The 23,313-nt window shown below is 41.3% G+C and overlaps 1 protein-coding gene across 17 annotated transcripts in view; it reads left to right on the top strand.

The window, feature by feature from the left end:
• Positions 1-23,313, top strand: part of FGGY (FGGY carbohydrate kinase domain containing) — a 486,984-nt gene that overhangs the window by 114,502 nt on the left and 349,169 nt on the right. Inside the window, exon 1 of one of the 17 annotated variants that reach the window (XM_081486698.1) lies at positions 18,085-18,323. The exons of the other annotated variants lie outside the window; for them this stretch is intronic. Within the exon in view, the coding sequence (XP_081342824.1) occupies positions 18,145-18,323 (179 nt within the window). The 5' untranslated portion in view covers positions 18,085-18,144. Of the gene's footprint in view, positions 1-18,084; positions 18,324-23,313 lie in introns of those variants that run through there. 17 annotated transcript variants of the gene reach the window in all.

The following is a 23,313-nucleotide window of genomic DNA, read 5'->3' as shown; positions in this document are numbered from 1 at the left end:
ATTTATCAGTTGTTAAACGGAACCAGAGACTTGCAGGAACGTAACCATGTATTTCCCCTAGGAACAATGGAGCCATGTTTGTGGAGACTTCATAGAACCTAAACCTTGGTAGATAATGAGAACTGCCAGTGTATCTTTCTACTCTTCCTTTTGTTTTCTCTTCTGTCTCACAATGCCTCCATCTCTGTTGTGTGCAGTATGTGTATATTTCCTTAAGTTATATGTGCATATGTTTAGCAACTGTAGTATCACACGACACTCTGTTCTTTGACATATCTTAACTCACCAGTGGTCTGTGACATACCTTAACTCATCAATGGTGTTGGCCTTTGGCCCAGATCTATTTGTTGCCCTATCCTGCTCTATTCTGCATTCCAGATGGTTGACCCCTGCCCTCTGACAATTTGACACCAGTGGAAGATGGGAGGATAGGAGAAAGGGAAGCCGGAATATATTGTCCTTCACTGTCTGCCTTGGACAGCAATGCTGGCAGTGGCCACATCCCCTTTGTGGCTCTCTCACCCACAGGACAGGCTCCATCTTCTGCTGAGTGACCCCAGCAACCACACCTCCTCCTTTTGTCCCCTCAGCCCACGAGTGGGAGCAGCTTCCTGCTGTCACTAATCTTCCCCGTCCCCTGGGTAAAGCATCAAACAACAAAACAAGACCAAAAAAAAAAAAAAGAGAGAGACTAGTAGCAAGGATCCAACACCATATGAGAGAGACTGAGAAAGGGGTGGAGAGACTCCTCAGCCAGAGGGCCATATGTGCTAAGTATGTGATGCTGGACTCTCTGTGCGCAGATTAAGCTCCTGAGATGCTGTCGGCGGTTGGAGAGCAGTCAGTGCCTCCTGTCCTGAGCTTTTTTGTCTGGATATGATGCCCCTTAACCTTACTAGCTCTTTTACCTAGGGAAGGAAAAAAAATCCATTCTGATAATTATTTTGACAGAGTTCTAACATGGCCTCATTCCCTAGAATATATATATGTGTGTGTGTTAGTCACTCAGTCATGTTTGACTCTTTGCGACCCCACAGACTCCTCTGTCCATGGAATTCTCCAGGCAAGAATACTGGAGTGGGTTGCCATTTCCTTCTCCAAGAATGTGTGTGTGTGTGTGTGTATATATGTATATAGATGTATATATAGATGTATGTATTTTTCTAGAATATGTATGTGTGTGTGTGTGTGTGTGTGTGTGTGTGTGTGTGTGTGTGTGTATGTTTCTGGCCTCTTTTTACTCCCTTTTTCACATTAGGACCCTGTCTGCCTAGAGTGTGAGGTCCCCTGTGGGTCTTATATTCCATTTTGAGCCTTTCATGTTGGTACAGTCCTTATTAAAAATGTATTTTTTCTGAGCCTTGGCCACACTGCTGAAACGTGGATTTATGGAAGGGCCTTCAGAGCTGACAGACATTTTTGAAGAACCGCTGTACCAAGTGACATTAAATATTTATCAGCTACCCTGTGTAAGTTGTTTATCTGTTTGCTTTACTTCTTGGACCAAAAGGTTTCTTGTCCCTTTTTTGCTAAAGTAGATATCACAGAAAAGTTGGCTTTTTACCTTCTGTTCCTGCCTGTGCTGTTTTCCTATCCCAGAAATATGGTACATTACTCTGCCTGTAGCAATACTTGGAAAGACTGCTACGGGCTTTGAGTATTTCATTGGGAAGAAATGTGGAATAATGATGGAAAAAGCCTTAGATTCTGGGGCAAGAGTGGCTCTGCCATTTGCAAGCTGTGTAGGTTGAGTGGTCATGTTTACTGTTTAAGGTGGTCATGTAGTTGAAATAGAATGGGAACAGTACTGAGCACAATTCCTGGCCCCCACTGGGGAGACCATAAAAGGCAGCTTTCTCATCTTATTTTCTTAGTCCTCTATCTGGGACTTTCCAAACACATTTCTAAGCAACCTAGAATAAAATATGCTATTAATAATAACCAAAAACACACAGTTTAATCTTACTAAATCAACCCGAAATGTTGCTCAGACACCCTTCACTATTTATGGAATACCTTTGTAAAACAACACTTTGGTTTTGTTGTTAAAAAATACCTACAACTTCTTAAAGACTGGTTGCAGTCTTTGTTATTCATACCTGAAAACATGGAGAAGTTTGGTTAATTTGGCATATGCATGTACTTGCATATATATATATGTATGTATATATTTATTCTTTTTTCTCTTTCTCTTTCTCTATGTTTGTGTATATATGCAGGCACACATATAACTCTTTAAGAAACATGCTTCTAGTGTTTTATTTTCTTAAAGTCTGTACTTCACAGAATTTTTTTCCCCCAGAACTGTTTATCCTCACTCCAGACATGACCGTTGGAAAGGTGGCAGAAAAAACAAACGACTGGTGTGTTTTGGGGCAGTCTGCATTCCTTTTAACTCTGAGCCCAGGCTTATGCTTGGGCTTTCAACCTATTTGTCCTGGGGCTCAACCCCTTTGATTCCTGCTTGAAAATTAGCCTGTTGTTCAAGCTCATGAGAGCTGCCCCAGAGCTCTCTTGAGTTCGCGAACTAGAGATCTATGAAGTGTTTGACTTTATTTGTAACTTTAACCACAGCAGCCTTAACCAGGCTTTTGTTTTCTTATTTAACTTTTATCCTTGTAACCTTAACCTAATTTTGTTTTCAAATCTCCATTCTCCCCCATCCCACAGTTCCTAATCCCTCTTTTGTCCTCAGATTTTCCTCCAAAGTCAAGAGTATGACATTTAAGTCCATCCTTTAGGAAGTGTCTAAAATCTAACACACATACTGAATTAGGCCTTTTTTTTTTTCTGGGTTGCTTAGGAAGATTAAATGCAGGTTTTAGAATGTAGAATTCAAAAAAGCTCAGACAGAAGTTGTGGTGTGGCTTGGGAGTAGGGCTGTGGGTTTTAGAAAGTATTGCGATACTTCTCTTGGCCTTGGGGGTACTTTTATTTCCTCTGTGAGGGTCCAGGAGCCAGGGCTGTGGATGGTTTAGACAGAGAAGGATTGAAGGGATAACTACTTCCAGACCCTGAGTCTTGAATGCTAAATGATAGTTCAGGCTCTCGACAATGGGAGCATGAGGCTGAAACAGGCTGGGGGAAACCCCATGCAGCCTCCTGTAGCTCCAGTTCAGTTCAGTCACTCAGTTGTGTCCGACTCTGTGACCCCATGGACTATAGCACACCAGGCTTCCCTGTCCTTCACCATCTCCCAGAGCTTGTTCAAACTCAGGTGCATCGAGTTGGTGATACCATCCAACCATCTCACCCTCTGTTGTCCCCTTCTCCTCCTGCCGTCAATCTTTCCCAGCATCAGGGTCTTTTCCAATGAGTCACTTCTTCACATCAGGTGGCTAAAGTATCGGACCTTCAGCATCAGTCCTTTCAATGAATATCCAGGATTGATTTCTGTTAGAATTGACTGGTTTGTTCTCCTTGCAGTCCAAGGGACTTTCAAGAGTCTTCTCTTAACACCACGGTTCAAAAGCATCAATTCTTTGGCACTTAACTTTCTTTATTGTCCAACTTTCGCATCCATGCATGACTACTGGAAAAACCGTAGCTTTGACTAGATGGACCTTTGTCAGGAAAGTGATGTCTCTGCTGTTTAATATGCTGTCTAGGTTGATCATAGCTTTTCTTCCAAGGAGCAAGCATCTTTTAATTTCATGGCTGCAGTCACCATCTGCAGTGATTTTGGAGCCCGAGAAAATAAGGTCTCTCCCTGTTTCCAATGTTTTCCCATCTATTTGCCATGAAGTGATGGGACCAGATGCCATGAGCTTAGTTTTTTGAATGTGGAGTTTTAAGCCAGCTTTTCACCATCCTCCTTCACTTTCATCAAGAGGCTCTTTAGTTCCTCTTTGCTTTCTGCCATAAGGGTGGTGTCACCTGCATATCTGAGGTTGTTGATACTTCTCCCAGAAATATTGAATTCAGCTTGTGCTTCATCCAGCCCAGCGTTTCTCATGATGTACTCTGCATAGAAGTTAAATAAGCAGGGTGACAGTATACAGCCTTGACATACTGCTTTCCCAATTTGGAACCAGTCTGTTGTTCCATGTCTGGTTCTAACTCTTGCTTCTTGACCTGCATATAGATTTCTCAGGAGGCAGGTAAGGTGGTCTGGTATTTCCATCTCTTTAAGAATTTTCCACAGTTTGTTGTGATCCACACAGTCAAAGTCTTTGGCCTAGTCAATGAAGCAGAAGTAGATATTTTTCTGGAATTCTCTTGCTTTTTCTGTGATCCAGTGCATGTTGGCAATTTGATCTCTGGTTCCTCTGCCTTTTCTAAATCCAGCTTGAACATCTGGAAGTTCTCGGTTTGCATACTGTTGAAGTCTGGCTTGGAGAATTTTGGGCATTACTTTGCTAGTGTATGAGATGAGTGCAATTTTGCCTTAGTTTGAACATTCTTTGAAATTGCCTTTCTTTGGGATTGGAATGAAAACGGACTTTTTCCAGTCCTGTGGCCACTGCTGAGTTTTCCAAATTTACTGGCATATTGAGTGCAACACCTTCACAGCATCATCTTTTAGGATTTGAAATAGCTCAGCTGGAATTCTGTCACCTCCACTGGCTTTCTGTAGCTCCAACTTGTGTGTATTGATCTCCCAGCAGATCCCTGGCCGCATGGGACATACTTCATTACCTCCACCAACCCTCACAGCCTTGCAAAAGAGATGGTAGCAGTTTTCTTTTATAGAAGGGGGAAACTGAAGCTCTTCAAGGTGAAGGAAATTTAGGGTCTAACCAGGATTAGAGTGGGTCTGGATTAGCCAGTTTGTGGATTGCCTTTCTCTTCCCCAGTACTTTTCCTTCCTTGATTTCCATGGCCCTTCTTTGGAGCTTAGTTTCTTTTGATATTCTTCTGAAGGGAGAGACTGAGATCTTTGCAGTATCTAAATTGCATCAGGAACTGCTTTTTTTTTTATGTTTTCTTTTTAATTTTTTAAATTGAAGTATAGTTGATTTACTGTGTTAATTTCTGCTATACAGCAAAGAGGTTCAGTTCTGCTATACAGATAAATGTATATGTACCTTCTTTTCCATACTTTTTTCCACCATGGTTTATCACAGGATATTGAATGTACTTCCCAGTGCTGTACAGTTGGACCTTGTTGTTTATCCATCCTTTGTATAGTGGTTTGGATCTGCTAATGCCAAAGTCCCAATCCTTCCCTCCCCATTTGCAACCATAAGTCTGTTCTTCATGTCAGTGAGTCTGTTTCTGTTTTGTAGATATGTTCATTTGTGTTGTATTTTATATTTCACATTTAAGTGATACCATATGGTTTTTGTCTTTCTCTTTCTGACTTACTTTGCATTGTATGATCTTAGGTCCATCCATGTTGCTACAAATGACATTATTTCATTCTTTTTTTTATAGCTCAGTATATATTCTTTTTCAGATTCTTTCCATTATAGGTTGTTACAAGATGTTGGATATTGTTCCCTGTGCTTGTAGGTCCTTGTTTTTTAATCTATTTTACATATAGTAATATATATCTAGGGAGAGAGAGATAAATTCGGATTTGGGATTTAATAGATGCATCAGGCACTGTTTTTATACATTTGTGCAGGGTACATTTTAATCAAAATCCTGTGAGAGGGTGGTGGTTTCCCCATTTTAAACTGGAAATCTCTGAAGCTTTGAGAGTTCAGTCATTTGTCCAAGATCACATGGGACAAGGAGGTGACTCTTTGGAGTCCAGGTGTGGCTGCAGAAACTTTGCCATGCCCACTACACCAGATCCTCATGTTAGGATGATGTCCCAGTATTGGGGTGAAGCCACTCAGAAGTGGTAGATATGTGGCCATCAGTGCAAACGTGAGTCATGTGCAGGTGTGAGTCATGCTCTATTGCAGTATCATTTTATTTCTAGGGATTTATGGCAGAGGTAGGCTTGCTTTCTTAGTCTCAGTTGGAAATGAAGGAAAGACAATCATGATGAGTATTGCTCAGATGTGAATATCTTTGTCTATATACCAGGCACAGTTACTTGGGTTTTTATGTATCATTTATTCTTTCAGGTCAGCCATATAACAACTTCAGAGTTTTCTCTCATGTACAGATTTGGAAATACTCAGGGAAGTGGAGTCATTTCCCTGCTGCACCTCACACTACCGAAAAGTGGAAGAATGGGGTTTGAGCCTACATCAAAACTATTTCTTACACCAACAGTTTTCTCCTTCTGCTCTGCATATGGACACACATCCCTGGGAACACATATGGGTACCTCATGTGATACATAAGATAACTTATAGTAGTACAGGCCAGGGCTTATAAAACAGTGATTCACATAGTGAAAAAGTGGCACACCCCTTTTCAACTGTCTTGTAGACCATGAGATTGCAGAAAGGAGAAAGTATTAGGAGCACTAACGCGTTTTATAGCTTTCTAATACTTCATCCTTTTTTTTTAAAAAAAAAAAAAAAACAAAGCTCAGGCTCTGAGGCTTAGACAACAGAATCTAAAAGGACACAGTGACATTTGTTATACTTACTCTGTATTTAAAATTTTTCTCCTCTTAAAAAAAGTACTATGACATGTTTATACATGCAGAATAAGATAATGCATATATAAGGAATAAAGAATATTGTAGTGGACATCCACATACCTGTTACCTACTGAAAAATGACCCACCATTTTCAGGTACTATTGGAACCTTCTGTGTATCTCTGCCCATCACATTTTTCTCCTCTCTCCCCCACTGACATCTTCCATGTTCACTGTATAATGGTCAAAATCAGGTAATTGACATTCATACAGTGCTATTAGCTGATATATGGAACTTATTTTACGCTTTCCTTTTGTTCTACTGATGTCTCTTTTTCTGGCCCAGAACATAATCTGGAATTACAGTGCATTTAATTGTGACATATTCTTTGTCTGCTTTAATCTGGAACTGTTCTTCAGTCTTGTTCTTTATGGCCATGACATTTTAAAGCATCCAGCCAGTTATTTTGTGTTGTGTCCCTCAACTTATCTGATGTTTCCTCAGGATTCCATTTACATTATGCATTTTTGGAAGGAAAAACAGAGAAATGATGTGCTCTTTACAGTGCATGATATCAGGAGGCATGTGGTGTCGATTTGTCCCATCATTGGTGAGGTCAACTTGTGATGTCTCTTGGTTAAGATTGTGTCTCCCAGGTTTTCCAATATAAACTTACTATTTCCTCCTTTGTAATTAATATTACCTTTTGGGGAGATCCTTTGAGACTATGTAAATATCATGCTTTCTATAGTATCTTTGCACAGTAATTTTAGTATTCATTATTAATTCTTGCTTGAGACAATTATTCCTTTGGTTTTGCCAGGTAGTGTTTTTCTATGTTTATAATTTCTTTTATATTCATTAACTGGAACTGTCCTGTTAGTGACTTTCCCCTTGTCTGTTACTTATTTATTCTTTCAAATATTTATTTATTATTATCAATACGTGCCTCTGAATTCTTATTTTATTCTGTTGGTTATAATCCATTATTATCATTATTTTGTTGCCTAAACAGTCTTTGACTTAACCATTGGGAACCCCTTCATGTCGGCTCCTGTGTCCTTCTGTGCCCCATCTTTTTTTGAAGACATGTTTACTTCCAGGCGCCATAGGATGTCACTTAGTACTTTCCTTGTCCAGCCTTGGAATCAGCTGATTCTAGGCCACTGCATAGTTTTGCCAGAAGAGTGACATGATCTGATTTACATTTTAAGGAGCTGTTTCTAGCTGCTGTGGAGCAAGGATTGTAGGGAGATAAGGGTAGAAACAGGCAAGCAGCAGTTGCAGTAATCCAAGTGAGAAATGACTGTGCTTTGGACCACAGTCATAAAGATGATGGAAAGTGTTGAGAGTGGGAATCTATTATGAAGTTGATGCTGAAAAGACTTGCTGGTGTGGGGGAGGGGAGTTTCAGGCAAAGAGTAATCAAGAATGAATCAGTGACCCTTCTATTCCCTTGACCTTGATGATAATTCGCATGCTTACACCTTTCTGACACTTATGTCTGTGTCTCATTCACAGATTCCTCTTCTGGAGTCTCTTTATGTGAGTTTTCAGAGGCTCCTGACCTTGGTTCATTTCTCTTTCTTTTCTGCCAGGAAGTGTATAACAAAAGACACAAACTCACATTTCTGTGGGATCCCAGAAGATAGCATAAGAGAAACACAAGCTGAGGTAACTGTACACGTCCACACCTTGTGAGTGGGGACAACTACAGTGAACTGTGTCGCGTGAGCCTGGTCTCAAGGGGGCTTCCTGAAATGATCTCGAGAGGGGATGCTGGCCCCGTATTGCAAAGACAAACCAAAAATAGTCAAGTTTTTCAAGACAAACCAAAAATCCAATTTTTAAAAGAGTTGCAATCTTAAGATTTTTGTATGTTGGCTGAAGCTTTTTTTAGAACTCGGTGGAGGCCAAAAAAAACAAGTCTGTGTTCCAGATGTGGTCCATGGGCCACTGGTTTGCAACTTCTGCTGAAATATTCTTTCTGGAGTAACTCAGTGTACATGGCTTGGTTTTTTGTTGGTTTATGAGCCCGTGACTTCCAAATCTGTATTTCCAGAACTCTTCTTCAAAATACAAGTGGCCACAGGACATAGGTAGCTTTCCCCTGTTGTCTCCACCAGAAGGTCCCAGATTCACTTTCCTCACCAACCTGACTCTTTTCTGCTTGCTTCATTCAAGTGATTCACTATCTTTTCTGAGGGATCCAGGCTGAAACCTGGCTTCGTTCTTGATGCCTGCCTTTCTGACGAATGTCGTATTCAGAAGTCCATCTCTGTGACTTGTTTATGTTACTTTCTAAATGTTTTTCAATGTGCCTTCTTTCCCATTCTTCTACAACATTAATTTGGACATTCAGGTAGCTTTGGAAGGAATATATCTAAGTTTCCATTATTACACCCATTTTACAGATGATGAAAACTGAGACTTGGAGAAAACTTGTCATTTGTCCAAATCACATAGTAGCAAGTGGCAGAGTGGAAGTTTGAACCCAGGTGATGTTAATTACTGAATGTGTATTCTTTATCAGTATAAAATAATGAACTGTTCATCTGTATTATAGGAGATATAAGTAACAAGTGTATGATCTTGATCATCATTGCACAGTGTATATATATATATGTATGTCAAATCATGTTGTATACTTTAATATGTACACAATTATATTTGTTAATTATTCCTCAATAATAATGGGAAAAAACCAAAATGTTTTAAAAATAGAAAACAAATGACAAATGGATAAGAAGTGGAAGTAATCAACTAGAATTACCTAGATTTCCTTATAGCAGACCTCTTCTAGTAAGTTGCTACCTATATATAATTTTTTTTCCCTCGGTTACAATATCATCTTTATATAAAATGGTGCTTGATAGGTACTCAATGGGTGTTTGAAAACACATCTTGCCCTTGTGAATTTTAGCTCCTTGTTTTAGATACATTTGCTTTATCCATGAAATCAACTGTTATCCCCTTCTCCTGCCTTCAGTGTTTCCCAGCATCAGGGTCTTTTCCAGTGAGTCAGTTCTTCACATCAGGTGGCCAAAGTATTGGAGCTTCAGAGGATGAGATGGTTGGATGGCATCACCAAGTTGATGGACATAAGTTTGAACAAGCTCTGGGAGTTGGTGATGGACAGGGAAGCCGGGCGTGTTGCAGTCCATGGGGTTGCAAATAGTGAGAAATGACTGAGTGACTGAACTGAACTGAAATTGGCTGAATCACACGGAAGTTCATTACAAATTGTGAAATTTCAGTGTTCACACTGAAGACACTTTAATGTCATTTACAAATATGACATATAAGGGAGACCAGGTCTCTGAAAGTAAATAAAAATTTACCCCCTGTAACAAGGAACCTGTTACCTACTGTCTCGGAGTCTCAATATTGGATGGGTTCTCTGTAGGTCATCTGGGTCTTCTGATAGCTTCACCCAGCTGTCCCCAGCAGACAGGCCTGGCCTGGGCTAGCTCTCGAAGGAGATTCCCCCTGCCTCCCCCGTCCACGACTTTTTCTAGAGAGTTTTGTATTGTTTTTAATTGAGAGCTGCTGGCAACAGCATTATGCCTATGTGGCAATTCCCAGTGGGTGGTCAGTTCTCTGCCTACTTTAGAAGGTAACTTTTATTTTGGACAAATTTTAGTCACCCACAAACAGAGCAAGCTTATTCCTTAATACTCTGATGCTCTGGGTTCAAACACATACAAAAGCCTTTGCAAGAAATCCTCAGGGATTTTTTTCCATTAAAAAATAAGAGACACAGATGCATAGAACAATTTTATGGACTCTGAGGGAGAAGGTGAGGGTGGGACGTTCTGGGGGAATAGCATTGAAACATGTATATTATCATATGTGAAACAGAACACCATTCCATGTTCGATGCATGAGACAAGGGCTAAAATATTACAATATTGTAAAGTAATTAGCCCCCAACTAAAATAAATAAATTTATAAAAAAAACAAAACAAAACAAAACTGTGTTGAATAACACATTGAACTTTGGATTCAGATATTCCTGGGTTTGAGCCCCAGGTCCTTTCTCTGAGCCTATTTTTAGTCTGTAAAGTGGGAATAATAATACTGCATAGGAACCTTATGTCCATTGATTAGATAATGCTGGTGAAACCTTTAGTTAAGTACTTGGCCTATCAGTTCAGTTCAGTCACTCAGTCGTGTCCGACTCTTTGCAACCCCATAACTGCAGCACGCCAGGCCTCCCTGTCCATCACCAACTCCCGGAGTTTACCCAAACTCATGTCCATCGAATCGGTGATGCCATCCAGCCATCTCATCCTCTGTTGTCCACTTCTCCTCCTGCCCCCAATCCTAGCCAGCATTAGGGTCTTTTCCAATGAGTCAACTCTTTGCATGAGGTGGCCAAAGTATTGGAGTTTCAGCTTCAACATCAGTCCTTCCAATGAACACCCAGGACTCATCTCCTTTAGGATGGACTGGTTGGATCTCCTTGCAGTCCAAAGGACTCTCAAGAGTCTTCTGCAACACCACAGTTCAAAAGCATCAATTCTTCAGCGCTCAGCCTTCTTTACAGTTCAACTCTCACAGCCATACATGACTGCTGGAAAAACCATAGCCTTGACTAGATGGACCTTTGTTGGTAAAGTAATGCTTCTGCTTTTCAATATGCTATCTAGGCTGGTCATAACTTTCCTTCCAAGGAGTAAGCGTCTTTTAATTTCATGGCTGCAGTCACCATCTGCAGTGATTTTGGAGCCCCCAAAAATAAAGTCTGACACTGTTTACACTGTTTCCCCATCTATTTGCAATGAAGTGATGGGACCAGATGCCATGATCTTAGTTATCTGAATGTTAAGCTTTAAGCCAACTTTTTCACTTTCCTCTTTCACTTTCATCAAGACACTTTTTTAGTTCCTCTCTTTCTGCCATAAGGGTGGTGTCATCTGCATATCTGGGATTATTGCTATTTCTCCAGGCAGTCTTGATTCCAGCTTGTGCTTCCTCCAGCCCAGCATTTCTCATGATGTACTCTGTATATAAGTTAAATAAGCAAGGTGACAATATACAGCCTTGATGTACTCCTTTTCCTATTTGGAACCAGTCTGTTGTTCCACGCCCAGTTCTAACTATTGCTTCCTGACCTGCATACAGGTTTCTCAAGAGACAGGTCAGATGGTCTGGTATTCCCATCTCTTTCAGAATTTTCTACAGTTTACTGTGATCCACACAGTCAAAGGCTTTGGCATAGTCAATGAAGCAGAAATAGATGTTTTTCTGGAACTCTCTTGCTTTTTCGATGATCCATCGGATGTTGGCAATTTGATCTCTGGTTCCCCTACCTTTTCTAAAACCAGCTTGAACATCTGAAAGTTCACGGTTCACGTATTGCTGAATCCTGGCTTGGAGAGTTTTGAGCATTACTTTACTATAAATGTCACTTATTACTATTATTACTGTATCAAATGAATAGTTCTTATATTACATCAGGTAACCGTTCCTCAGTATGAGGAACAGTATGAAAAGGCAAAAAGATAGGACACTGAAAGATGAACTTCCCAGGTAAGTAGGTGCCCACTATGCTACTGGAGATCAGCGGAGAAATAACTGCAGAAAGAAGGAAGGGATGGAGCCAAAGCAAAAACAACACCCAATTGTGAATGGGACTAGTGATAGAAGCAAGATTCTATACTGTAAAGAGCAATATTGCATAGGAACCTGGAATGTTAGGTCCATGAATCAGGGCAAATTGGAAGTGATCAAACAGGAAATGACAAGAGTGAACATCAACATTCTAGTAATCAGTGAACTAAGATGGACTGGAATGGGTGAATTTAACTCAAATGACCATTATATCTACTACTGTGGGCAGGAATCCCTTAGAAGAAATGGAGTAGCCATCATAGTCAACACAAGAGTCCGAAATGCAGTATTAGGAGGCAATCTCAAAAACGACAGAATGATCTCTGTTCGTTTCCAAGGCAAACCATTCAGTATCACGGTAATTCAAGTCTATGCCCCGACCAGTAACGCCGAAGAAGCTGAAGTTGAACAGCTCTATGAAGACCTACAAGACCTTCTAGAACTAACACCCAAAAAAGATGTCCTTTTCATTATAGGGGACTAGAATGCAAAACTAAGAAGTCAAGAAACACCTGGAATAACAGGCAAATTTGGCCTTGGAGTACAGAATGAAGCAGGGCAAAGGCTAATAGAGTTTTGCCAAGAGAATGCACCAGTCATAGCAAACACCCTCTTCCAACAACACAAGAGAAGACTCTACACATGGATCTCACCAGATGGTCAGCATCGAAATCAGATTGATTATTTTCTTTGCAGCCAAAGATGGAGAAGGTCTATACAGTCAGCAAAAACAAGACTGGGAGCTGACTGTGGCTCAGATCGTGAACTCCTTATTGCCAAATTCAGACTGAAATTGAAGAAAGTGGAGAAAACCACTAGACCAGTCAGATATGACCTAAATTAAATCCCTTATGACTATCCAGTAGAAGTGAGAAATAGATTTAAGGGACTAGATCTGATAGACAGAATACCTGATGAACTATGGATGGAGATTCGTGACATTGTACAGGAGACAGGAATCAAGACCATCCCCAAGAAAAAGAAATGCAAAAAGACAAAATGGCTGTCTGAGTAGGCCATACAAATAGCTGTGAAAAGACAGGAAGGGAAAAGCAAAGGAGAAAAGGAAAGATATACCCATTTGAATGCAGAGTTCCAAAGAATAGCAAGGAGAGATAAGAAAGCATTCCTCAGCGATCAATGCAAAGAAATAGAGGAAAACAATAGAATAGGAAAGACTAGAGATCTTTTCAGGAAAATGAGAGATACCAAGGGAACATTTCATGCAAAGATGGGCTCCATAAAGGACAGAAATGGTAGGGACCTAACAGAAGCAGAAGATATTAAAAAGAGGTGGCAAGAATACACAGAAGAATTGTACAAAAAAGTTCTTTACGACCCAGACACGTTGATGTGATCACTCACCTAGAGCCAGACATCCTGGAATGTGAAGTCAAGTGGGCCTTAGGAAGCATCACTACAATCAAAGCTAGTGGAGGTGATGGAGTTCCAGTTGAGCTATTTCAAATACTAAAAGATGATGCTGTGAAAGTGCTGCACTCAATATGCCAGCAGATTTGGAAAACTCACTTCCCTGGTGGCTCAGATGGTAAAGCATCTGGCTTCAATGCAGGAGACCCGGGTTCCATCCCTGGGTTGGGAATATCCCCTGGAGAAGGAAATGGAAACCCACTCCAGTATTCTTGCCTGGAAAATCCCATGGACGGAGAAGCCTAGTAGGCTACAGTCGATGGGGTCGCAAAGAGTCGGACACAACTGAGTGACTTCACTTCACTTCATTTCTTCAGCAGTGGCCAAAGGACTGGAAAGGTCAGTTTTCATTCCAATCCCAAAGAAAGGCAATGCCAAAGAATGGTCCAACTTCCACACAATTGTGCTCATCTCACACGCTAGAAAAGTAATGCTCAAAATTTTCCAAGTCAGGCTTCAATAGTACATGAACCATGAACTTCCAAATGTTCAAGCTGGTTTTAGAAAAGGCAGAGGAACCAGAGATCAAATTGCCAACATCCGTTGGATCACTGAAGAAGCAAGAGAGTTCCAGAAAAACATATACTTCTGCTTTATTGAGTATGCCAAAGCCTTTGACTGTGGATCACAACAAACTGTGGAAAATTCTGAAAGAGGTGGGAATACCAGACCATCTGAACTGCCTCTTGAGAAACCTGTATGCAGGTCAGGAAGCAACAGTTAGAACTAGAAATGGAACAACAGACTGGTTCCAAATAGGAAAAGGAGTACGTCAAGGCAGTATATTGTCACCCTGCTTATTTAACTTATATACAGAGTACATCATGAGAAACGCTGGGCTGGAAGAAGCACAAGCTGGAATCAAGATTGCCAGGAGAAATATCAATAACCTCAGATATGCAGATAACACCACCCTTATGGCAGAAATTGAAGAACTAAAGAGCCTCTTGATGAAAGTGAAAGTGGAGAGTGAAAAAGTTGGTTCAAAGCTCAACATTCAGAAAACTAAGATCATGGCATCAGGTCCCATCGCTTCATGGCTGATGGATGTGGAAACAGTGGCTGACTTTATTTTTCTGGGCTCCAAAATCACTGCAGATGGTGATTGCAGCCATGAAATTAAAAGATGCTTACTCCTTGGAAGGAAGGTTATGACCATCCTAGATAGTATACTAAAAAGCAGAGACATTAGTTTGCCAACAAAGGTCCGTCTAGTCAAGGCTATGATTTTTCTAGTGGTCATGTATGGATATGAGAGTTGGATGGTGAAGAAAGCTGAGCGCTGAAGAATTGATGCTTTCGAACTGTGGTGTTGCAGAAGACTCTTGAGAGTCCCTTGGACTGCAGGGAGATCCAACCAATCCATTGTACAGAAGATCAGTCCTGGGTGTTCATTGGAAGGACTGATGTTGAAGCTGAAACTCCAATACTTTGACCACCTGATGTGAATAGCTGACTCATTGGAAAAGACCCTGATGCTGGGAAGGATTGGGGGCAGGAGAAGAAGGGGACAACAGAGGATGACATGGCTGGATGGCATCACTGACTTCGATGGACATGGGTTTGGGTGGCTTTAAGAAGTTAGTGATGGACAGGGAGGCCTGGCGTGCTGCAGTTCATGGGGTCTCAGAGTCGGACACGACTGAGCGACTAAACTGAACTGAACTTAACTAAATAGTTCCTCAGTCAACTCCTCTTATGTATTCCCGCACCATAGCTCTCAGGTCTACAGGACTGCTTAATTATTGTCAAGCTGTGCTTGGTCAGCATTCCTTCCTGCCCAGTTTTTGAATGAATGAATGAATGAAACAGATACTTTTTGAGTATCTTTTGGGTGCCAAGAACTGCACTGAATACTGCCCATTTAAGAGTGATATACTGTGAACTTTCACTCGTTTTATTCCCTGTTTCAAATCAGAACTATGTTACTGTAGTTCCTCTAATGTGCCATGTCTCTTACCTCCACACCACAGCACAGATTGTTAGTGTGGCCTGTAACACTCTCACTTACCAAGAGGCATATTTCTGCCTTTGGCTCAAATCTTATCTGAAGCCAACTTGACTCAACCAGGGGTAGTTCAGTGCTTTTTCTGCTGTCTGAGTGTTGTGCTTTGAGTATGTGATTCCTTCAAAATATTCTCATGAGTGTGTGTATTATCATCATTTGTTTGTGTCTCTGCTCACTGGCCTAGGAACACTTTGAGACCAGGGGCCATGTCTCTTTGTTTTTGCCTTCTTAACAGAGTGCTTATAGAAATGTGATTCTATCTGTTGGTGAGTTGGATGGATGAGTGAACAATTAGGTGGGATAAAGAAGAAAAATGTTATGTGAATTAAAACAAATAAATAAATGAAAGAAACAGGGACCAGACCTTTTGACCTTAAGATACTGTCATGCTTATAGAGAAAACAGGAATGTAAACACTCTGAGCATAGTGATAAATGCTTAGAGATCTTTAGAGTGTAAATGGCAAGTGATGGTCAACAGGTTTTGCCTGTAGATGTGTCTTGTTTCAGCCACTCCGTGTTCATTTATTTATTTAAAAAAAATTCAGGTACCCCAATATAAAAATGCTTCAGCTTCTCATATTTGGCAATGCTGGGCCATTCTCTGCATGAAACAATATCCTAGAACTGGAGAAACTGACTGGCAGGGGCTGCATTTATTTGTGGGGGACTGTTCCACAGTCCTCTCAGCTCTACCCATTTATGTTAACCATCCTGACCCCGACTGACCAGTCATTCATAAAGGAAATCAGATATTCATTGAAAGGACTGTTGCTGAAGCTGAAGCTCCAATACTTTGGCCATTTGATGCAAAGAGCAAGCTCATTGGAAAAGACCCTGATTCTGGGAAAGATTGAAGGCAAAAGGAGAAGGGGATGGCAGAGGATGAGATGGCTAGATAGCATCACTGACTCAGTGGACATGAATTTGGGGAAACACTGGGAGACAGTGGAGGACAGAGGAGCCTTGCATGCTGCAGTCCACGGAGTCACAAAGAATCAGACCGACTTAGCGACTGAACTACAACAAACCTGACCTTGTATACACTAGAGTTTGGAACCTCTATTGTAGAAAGCAGTTGAAAATTTCTCCAAGTGGGAAGTAAGAAAAGGGGACAGTTCAGTGTGGATAGAAGGAAGGAGGGAGTTGCAGGAAGAGGAAATGCCTGGAGATGTGATAACTACATGGGATATTGGAAAACTGGCATAACTCCTGTCCACCTACAGCACACAGAGCTTGTAGGGGCTAGAGAAGCCAGTGGGGCCCAATCAGGGGGTCTTTTTATATTTTTTCTGAAGAGTTTAGATTTCAGTATAGAGTAAATGGGGAGTAGTCAGGGCATGGTTTAAGCAGAGGGATGGCATGGCTGTCCCTTATAAGGTGGATAAATGCCGAAGGGCGAAGAGCATGTGCAGGTGGCCCCAATAGGAACCTGAACCTGGAACCTAAGAACCAGTGGTTCTTAACCCGGGTGATTTTGCTTCTCAGGGGACACTTGGCAAAGTCTGTAGACATTGGGGGGGTGCTGTTGGCATCTTAGTAATAGAGGCTAGAGGTACTGCTAAACATCCTCTACTAACAAGACAGTCCCCCAGAACAAAGAACTATGCAGCCCCAAATGGCAGGAGTGACAAGACTGAGAAGCCCTGCTCTGCCCAACTGAGACAATCAAGAGAGCATGAACTCCTTAGTGACAGAGTGAAAGGGACACAGTCAGTGTATCTGGGACATAAAATCAGTGTAAGTCACTGATTATTTGGTTATGTTCATTTGAGGAGAGAAAATGAGGATGAGCAAGTAGGGAGAAAGAGCTGAACAAGGTTTATTTATCAAATAAAGAAGAAGCCAGCCTTAAAAGGTGACCAGAGGTGCTACATTAACAACACCATCATTTATGCCTGTTGATTAAACAGCACAAACAAGCACTCTGTCATCTTTTTTCATCTTTAAGAAAAAGCTGATAATTTTATTGAGATCTAGCAAACTTAGTTCATTGGGGGAAAAATATAAAAAGGTTTCCATTTATACTTTGGGGCATTTTTTTGGCAAGAGAGTTTTACTTTTGGGTTTTGAGGTAAAGTCATAAGGCCAAGATCAGTTTAAGGGTTGTCCCAGGTCACTTCCTGATGTTTTTCTCTCTCCAGAAATTTCATGATCCTTAAGTATATATCCCTTACAAAAATCCATTGGAAAGACGGAAATTGTGAAGATAACTCTATCAAAACGTGTTTGAATTTTTCTTCTAACGTGACTATATTGCCACTTGTTCTTACTAGTTAAGAGGAAATGGAACTTGGTGTTGACAGCACTTAACCTTCCTATGCTGAAATGAATTTGATCTATTCTGTTGGTGCAGAAAGTTCAGCTTTTGAAAGACCAGGAAGAGAACAGAGGGCAGGGGTGGAAAGCAGAAGTTGATTAATAGCAACCTGGCATCCTGCTCAATCTGGGAAAAAAGCTTTTTTTAAGTCCTAGATCTTCACCACAAATACTGCTTCATCCAGATTCTGGTTACCTGGCAACATCTTACATCCATTCAGGGTATACAGATCAGGCAGGATTCTGAGGAATGAGATGGATGTATTCTTAACCTCCATCTCCACATGTTCATAGCTCTTCTTTGTGTTCCCTTTCCGGAACCTGCTGTTATGAGAAGAGTGAGAAGGTGGGAGAAAGTTCCACTGGTATTCATCCAGTCCCCTCTGGGATGCCTGTGTCCATTTTGTTTTGTCAGAGCATCAGCCAGAGTCCCTGCAAGAAGCTGGTGGCACACTCCAGTGAGGTAATTTGAGAAGAGTGGGCAAGTGTGGGGTAGCCACAAAGATAGTGTGCAAGAGCCCCAGGCTACCAAATGTGGAGCTTGTGTCAAGGGCAAGGGGCGGGTGTGTCACCAGGTCCCGGAGAGATTATGTATGGAGAGGTTCAGCAGTGTGACCTTCGGTAGAGAGCCACGTCCAGGCCACACTTCCCACTTGCCTGCTGATACCCCTCAGTGCCCCCCCACCCCCACATTGGCCAAACCCAGGCCAGAGGGCAGAGAGACTTTTGGTGTGATCCACACCAAATACATCCTGATCAGAAAGCAGCAGGGAGAAGGTTAGAGAGTGGATCTGGAGAGGCAGATGGAAGGTGCTGGGACATGGAGGTGTTCCTTCTGACTGCTGCTGCTTGTGGTCAGATATTTGTGGAGGAGTCAGGTGGTGGTGGGGGGTGCTGTGCTTTGGAGTCAGAGTCTGGTACAAAATCACATCTGCTCCACCTACTCACTGGGCAATTCTCAGTTCTTCCAATTTCACCAAGCCCATGTTTCCTCATCACATGACAGGAGCAAGGCTAATGCTACACCACAAAGTTTTGGAGAGGCTCAAAAGAGAGTATTTCAGTGCTGTTGACAGGGCCTTGGGAAAGGCTGGAAGAAACTACAGTAAAATGATCAGTATACCTCAGTGAAGCTCTTTTTCTATACAAAACAGATATAACTATGTTGTGAGATAATACTTTTTTTTTTCACTATACTTTTTCTGTATTACAGTTTCCCTACCATCAACACAAACATCCACAAAGGCTATTAATAAATATGTTGGTGTGTTAGTCATTCAGTCATGTCCAACTCTTTGTGATCCCAAGGACTATAGCCTGCCAAGCTCCTCTGTTCATGGGATTCTCTAGGCAAGAACATTAAAATGGGTAGCCATTCCCTTCTCCAGGGGATGTTCCCAACCCAGGGTCTCAACCCAGGTCTCCCTTTTGCAGGCAGATTCTTTACCATCTCAGCCACCAGGGAAGCCCAGATATGTTGGTACCAGCCTCCAAATTATTATTGTTGGCTAATATTGTGCTCTCTGCCTTACTGAGGTGTGGAAATTAGCAGCTACAGCAGTGCTGGCTTGACTGTGGACAGACCATCTTATGTCATTTCTTATGATGTGGCCATAGGCTCGGTTCTCTTGATTCTCATCCCGTGGAAGCCTCTGGGACCCCACCAGTGCTTCTCCTCGAGCACCTGTAGCCCAAGGCTCTTCCCAGCATTTAGTACATTGTGTTGCAATTCCTTTCTCTACTAGTCTGGGACCTTCTTTAGGTCCATGCTATTATGTTTTATTCATTTTCTTATCACCAACCTTGTCTCCTGTTTGTAAATGCTGCCTTCATTCCTGTTGCCCAGGTTCCCCTACATCTCTGCAGGGAATTCTCAGGCTCACATACTGTAGCTTCTACAATGGAGAACAACAAGTTCCAAAACCCTGGGGAAAGATTTTGATTATTTTCATATGAGTCAGGTCTACCCTCTTTATTGATTAAACTATACCCATGGGCATGATATGTTATAATGGTCTCAGCTTTAGGCAAGTGTCCGTTCCCAGGGGAATCTGTCATGGCCAGTGGGGTGGGGTCTATACAATCATGTCAACTCTTACTTAAATCCATTGGTTGCAGTGGAGGAGGATGAATCAATTAGGAATGCATTCCGCTTCATAACTCTAAGAAACTCTCATTTAAATCAGTGAGTTGCAGTGAGGAAGAAGCATGGATCAGGAGTATATCTGCAAGAGTGCAAACATTGGTTTTTGGAGGATGAAAAAATCTCAGGCATTAAAATGGTTTGTGGCCTTCTAAAACTCAGCCGTACCTAACATTGTAAACAGGTATGCAGGTGTTAAAACTTGATGAGGGCAGGGAAGTAAAGGAATGTCTGAAAATTCTCTTTAATGGGGTTGATGGTGAAAAACTGGTTGAGAAACACTGAATTCTAATGACAACAATAATACCTAACAGTTATGGAGTACTTAGCAAGTGCTAGGAATTTTTTGGATGTTATATTAAATTAACTTGTTTAACAATATGCCCTTCAATATACCATTTTACAGTGGCTTAAACAAGTAGGCTTGATTTCCTACTCTAGCACTCCTAAATGAAAGTCCAAAGGTGGTTTGACCATGTCAAAACCAGCATATCTTTAGTTCTGTAGACTTTTCCTTCATGATAATTATCTCATGGTTACAGGATAATTACTGTAGCTCTAGACATTACATCTACCTTTAATGGTAGAAGAATGGGGAAGAAATGAAGAAATCAGTGTCTCCTTTTTTTTTCTTCTTTTTTTTTTTTTAACAAGCAGAGTAAAAGCTTTTCCAAGAGCTCTCCTACCTGACTTCTGCTTAGGTATCACTGGGTAGAATTAGGTTGCATCACCACGTGCAGCTATAAGAGAGGCAGGGAAAGGGGAGAACAAGATTATCATGGCTCACTTAGACCTACACAATTTAAAATGATATCCAGCTATGACTATTTAAAACTTTTCTTATTAAGATGTAATTCATATACCATAATATTTATCATATTAAGTGTACTTTTTGGCGATTTTTAATATATTCACAAGATCATGCACAAGCATCACTATCTAATTCCAGAACATTTTCATCATCCCCCGAAGAAATCCAATATCATTAGTATTCACTCATTTCTCCTACCCCCAGGCCCTGGCAATCTACTTTCTGTCCCTACAGATTTGTCTCTTCTGGACATTTCATAAAAATGTAATTATACAGTATATGGCATTTTGTATCTGGGTTCCTTCAGTTAGCATAAGTTTCTCAAGTTTCAGTTAAGTTATAACATCTATCAGTGCTTCTATAAAATCCATTCATTTTTATGACTTTGTAATAGTCGACTCATGAGCAGACTCATTAGAAAAGACCCTGATGCTGGGAAAGATTGAAGGCAGGAGGAGAAGGGGATGACAGAGGACGAGATGGTTGGATGGCATCACCGACTCAATGGACGTGAGTTTGAGCAAGCTCTGAGAGATGCTGAAGGACAGAGAAATGGCATATAACTATAGGAATATTCTTCAGAAAGAGTAAGATATCCTGATCCCTAAAGATATGGATCTGCATATTCAATATATACCTCCTGAAGATGCATAGAATTTTCCCAAGGGAAAAGCTGGGGCAGGGGGTGAGTGGGAGGCCAAAATTCTAGATCAGGGATTGGCAGTCTTTTTCTGTAAAAAGTTAGATGCTAAATATTCTTGGCTTTGCTCCTATTTGGTATCTGTCATAACTGTTCGGCTTTGTCATTTTAGTGAAAAAGCAATCAGAGACAGTATATAAGTGAATGGGTCATACTGTGTTCTGATCAGACGTGATTTATAAAAACAGGTTGTGGGCTGGAGTTGGCCCACGGACCATGTTTTGTGAGTAACGTTATGTAGAAAAGTATGGGGGTTTACAGGGGCCTACCATGCTGCAGTGGGTGGAGTGGTAAGATGTTTGGTATGGCCAGAAAATAGGCTTTAAAGGTAACAGTATATCAAGAAGGCTAGGAAGAGAGACAAGCAGATCATAGGGATGGATCCTCAATGCATGTCAAGCTTGTTTTGTTTTGTTCTGGCATTTTTGTTGGTTTTTTTTAAATATTGTAAGTGACAAGAAGTCATCAGAACTTTTTAAGTTGGAAATTATGCAGTTATGTTGGTTGGCTTTTTAGACAACCTTCTGGCAACATTGTGAAAAGTAGATTGGAGCAAGGGAGGCTAGAGGAAGAGAAGACCAATTAAGAAGCTGTTGAAGAGCCTGAACAAAAGCAGTAGTATAAACCAAGTCATTCTGTTAATGAATATAGACATGTGTGTCCCTAATCACGTCAGTCCGTCTGTTTACAGTATACCGATGATAGTGACACGGGTTAAGCCTCTGTGCGTTGGGTACACATAAATATCTGCTAATCATCATGTTAATTGCCATCAGTATAGATATTAACAACCAAGCTGATAACTTGCCCCCACTAACCTCTTCACTGTGAACTGGGCAAGAAGTGATGTTGACTTAAATGAAATGTGAAGAGTGGCACTTGGATGTATTCTTTTCATGTCCCAGGAGAGTCACCTTGAATGCCAGAGAATTGGTGCTGAATATTACTCTGAGACTGGAGAAGGAAATGGCAACCCACTCCGGTATTCTTGCCTGGGAAATCCCATGGACAGAGGACCCTGGCAGGCTATGGTCCTTGGTGTCACCAAAGAGTTGGAGACGAGTTAGCAACTAAACCACCACCACCGTTACGCTGAGAACAGTGGTGACCTTTGGAAGCTGTGAGGCTGGAGTTGAGTGGAGAGACATGGTGGCCTTGGAAGAGTTATTTCTAAATGGGGCCATGAGCTCATCCTCCACGGCTCAATTCTGAAAGGACCCCTGAAGGGAACAAGGAGAACTTGATGAACTCCTCATTTATCAAGTTAAGTCCAGAGTTAACCACAATATGGAGGCTTGCCTGGGACTCTCTGCCATCAGCGAAGATGAATTATCCATGTGGACTTTGAAAATAGCAAATACAAATTATGTGTCCGTGGATTTTTTTTTTTTAACATAGTAATCCTACCCTGTGAGTACACTACAGTTTTTGCAGACTGAGTAATAAGAACTCTACAATAAGTGTTGCTAAGCTATTGCTAGGTTGGTTTTCCTACTTGTTAGCATATTAGAGGTCTTCCCAGGTGGCACAGTGGTAAAGAATCCACCTGCCAGTGCAGGAGACACAAGATACACGAGTTTGATCCCTGAGGTGGGAAGGTCCCCTGGAGTAGGAAATGGCAACATGCTCCAGTATTCTTGCCTGGAAAATTCCAGGGACAGAGTCTGATGGGCTGCAGCCCATGGGGGTCACAGAGTCAGACAAGACTGAGCAACTGAGCACACATGCATACTTGTCAAAAAAGTATCGTGGCTTGTTCACTAGTTAAATCCTCACTGATACCTAAATTATGAAGTATA

This window comes from Giraffa tippelskirchi, chromosome 5 (assembly GCF_054371585.1).
Source record: "Giraffa tippelskirchi isolate mGirTip1 chromosome 5, T2T-mGirTip1v1.2.pri, whole genome shotgun sequence".
Lineage (NCBI taxonomy): Eukaryota > Metazoa > Chordata > Mammalia > Artiodactyla > Giraffidae > Giraffa > Giraffa tippelskirchi.
This window is presented reverse-complemented; position numbering and strand designations above follow the sequence as displayed.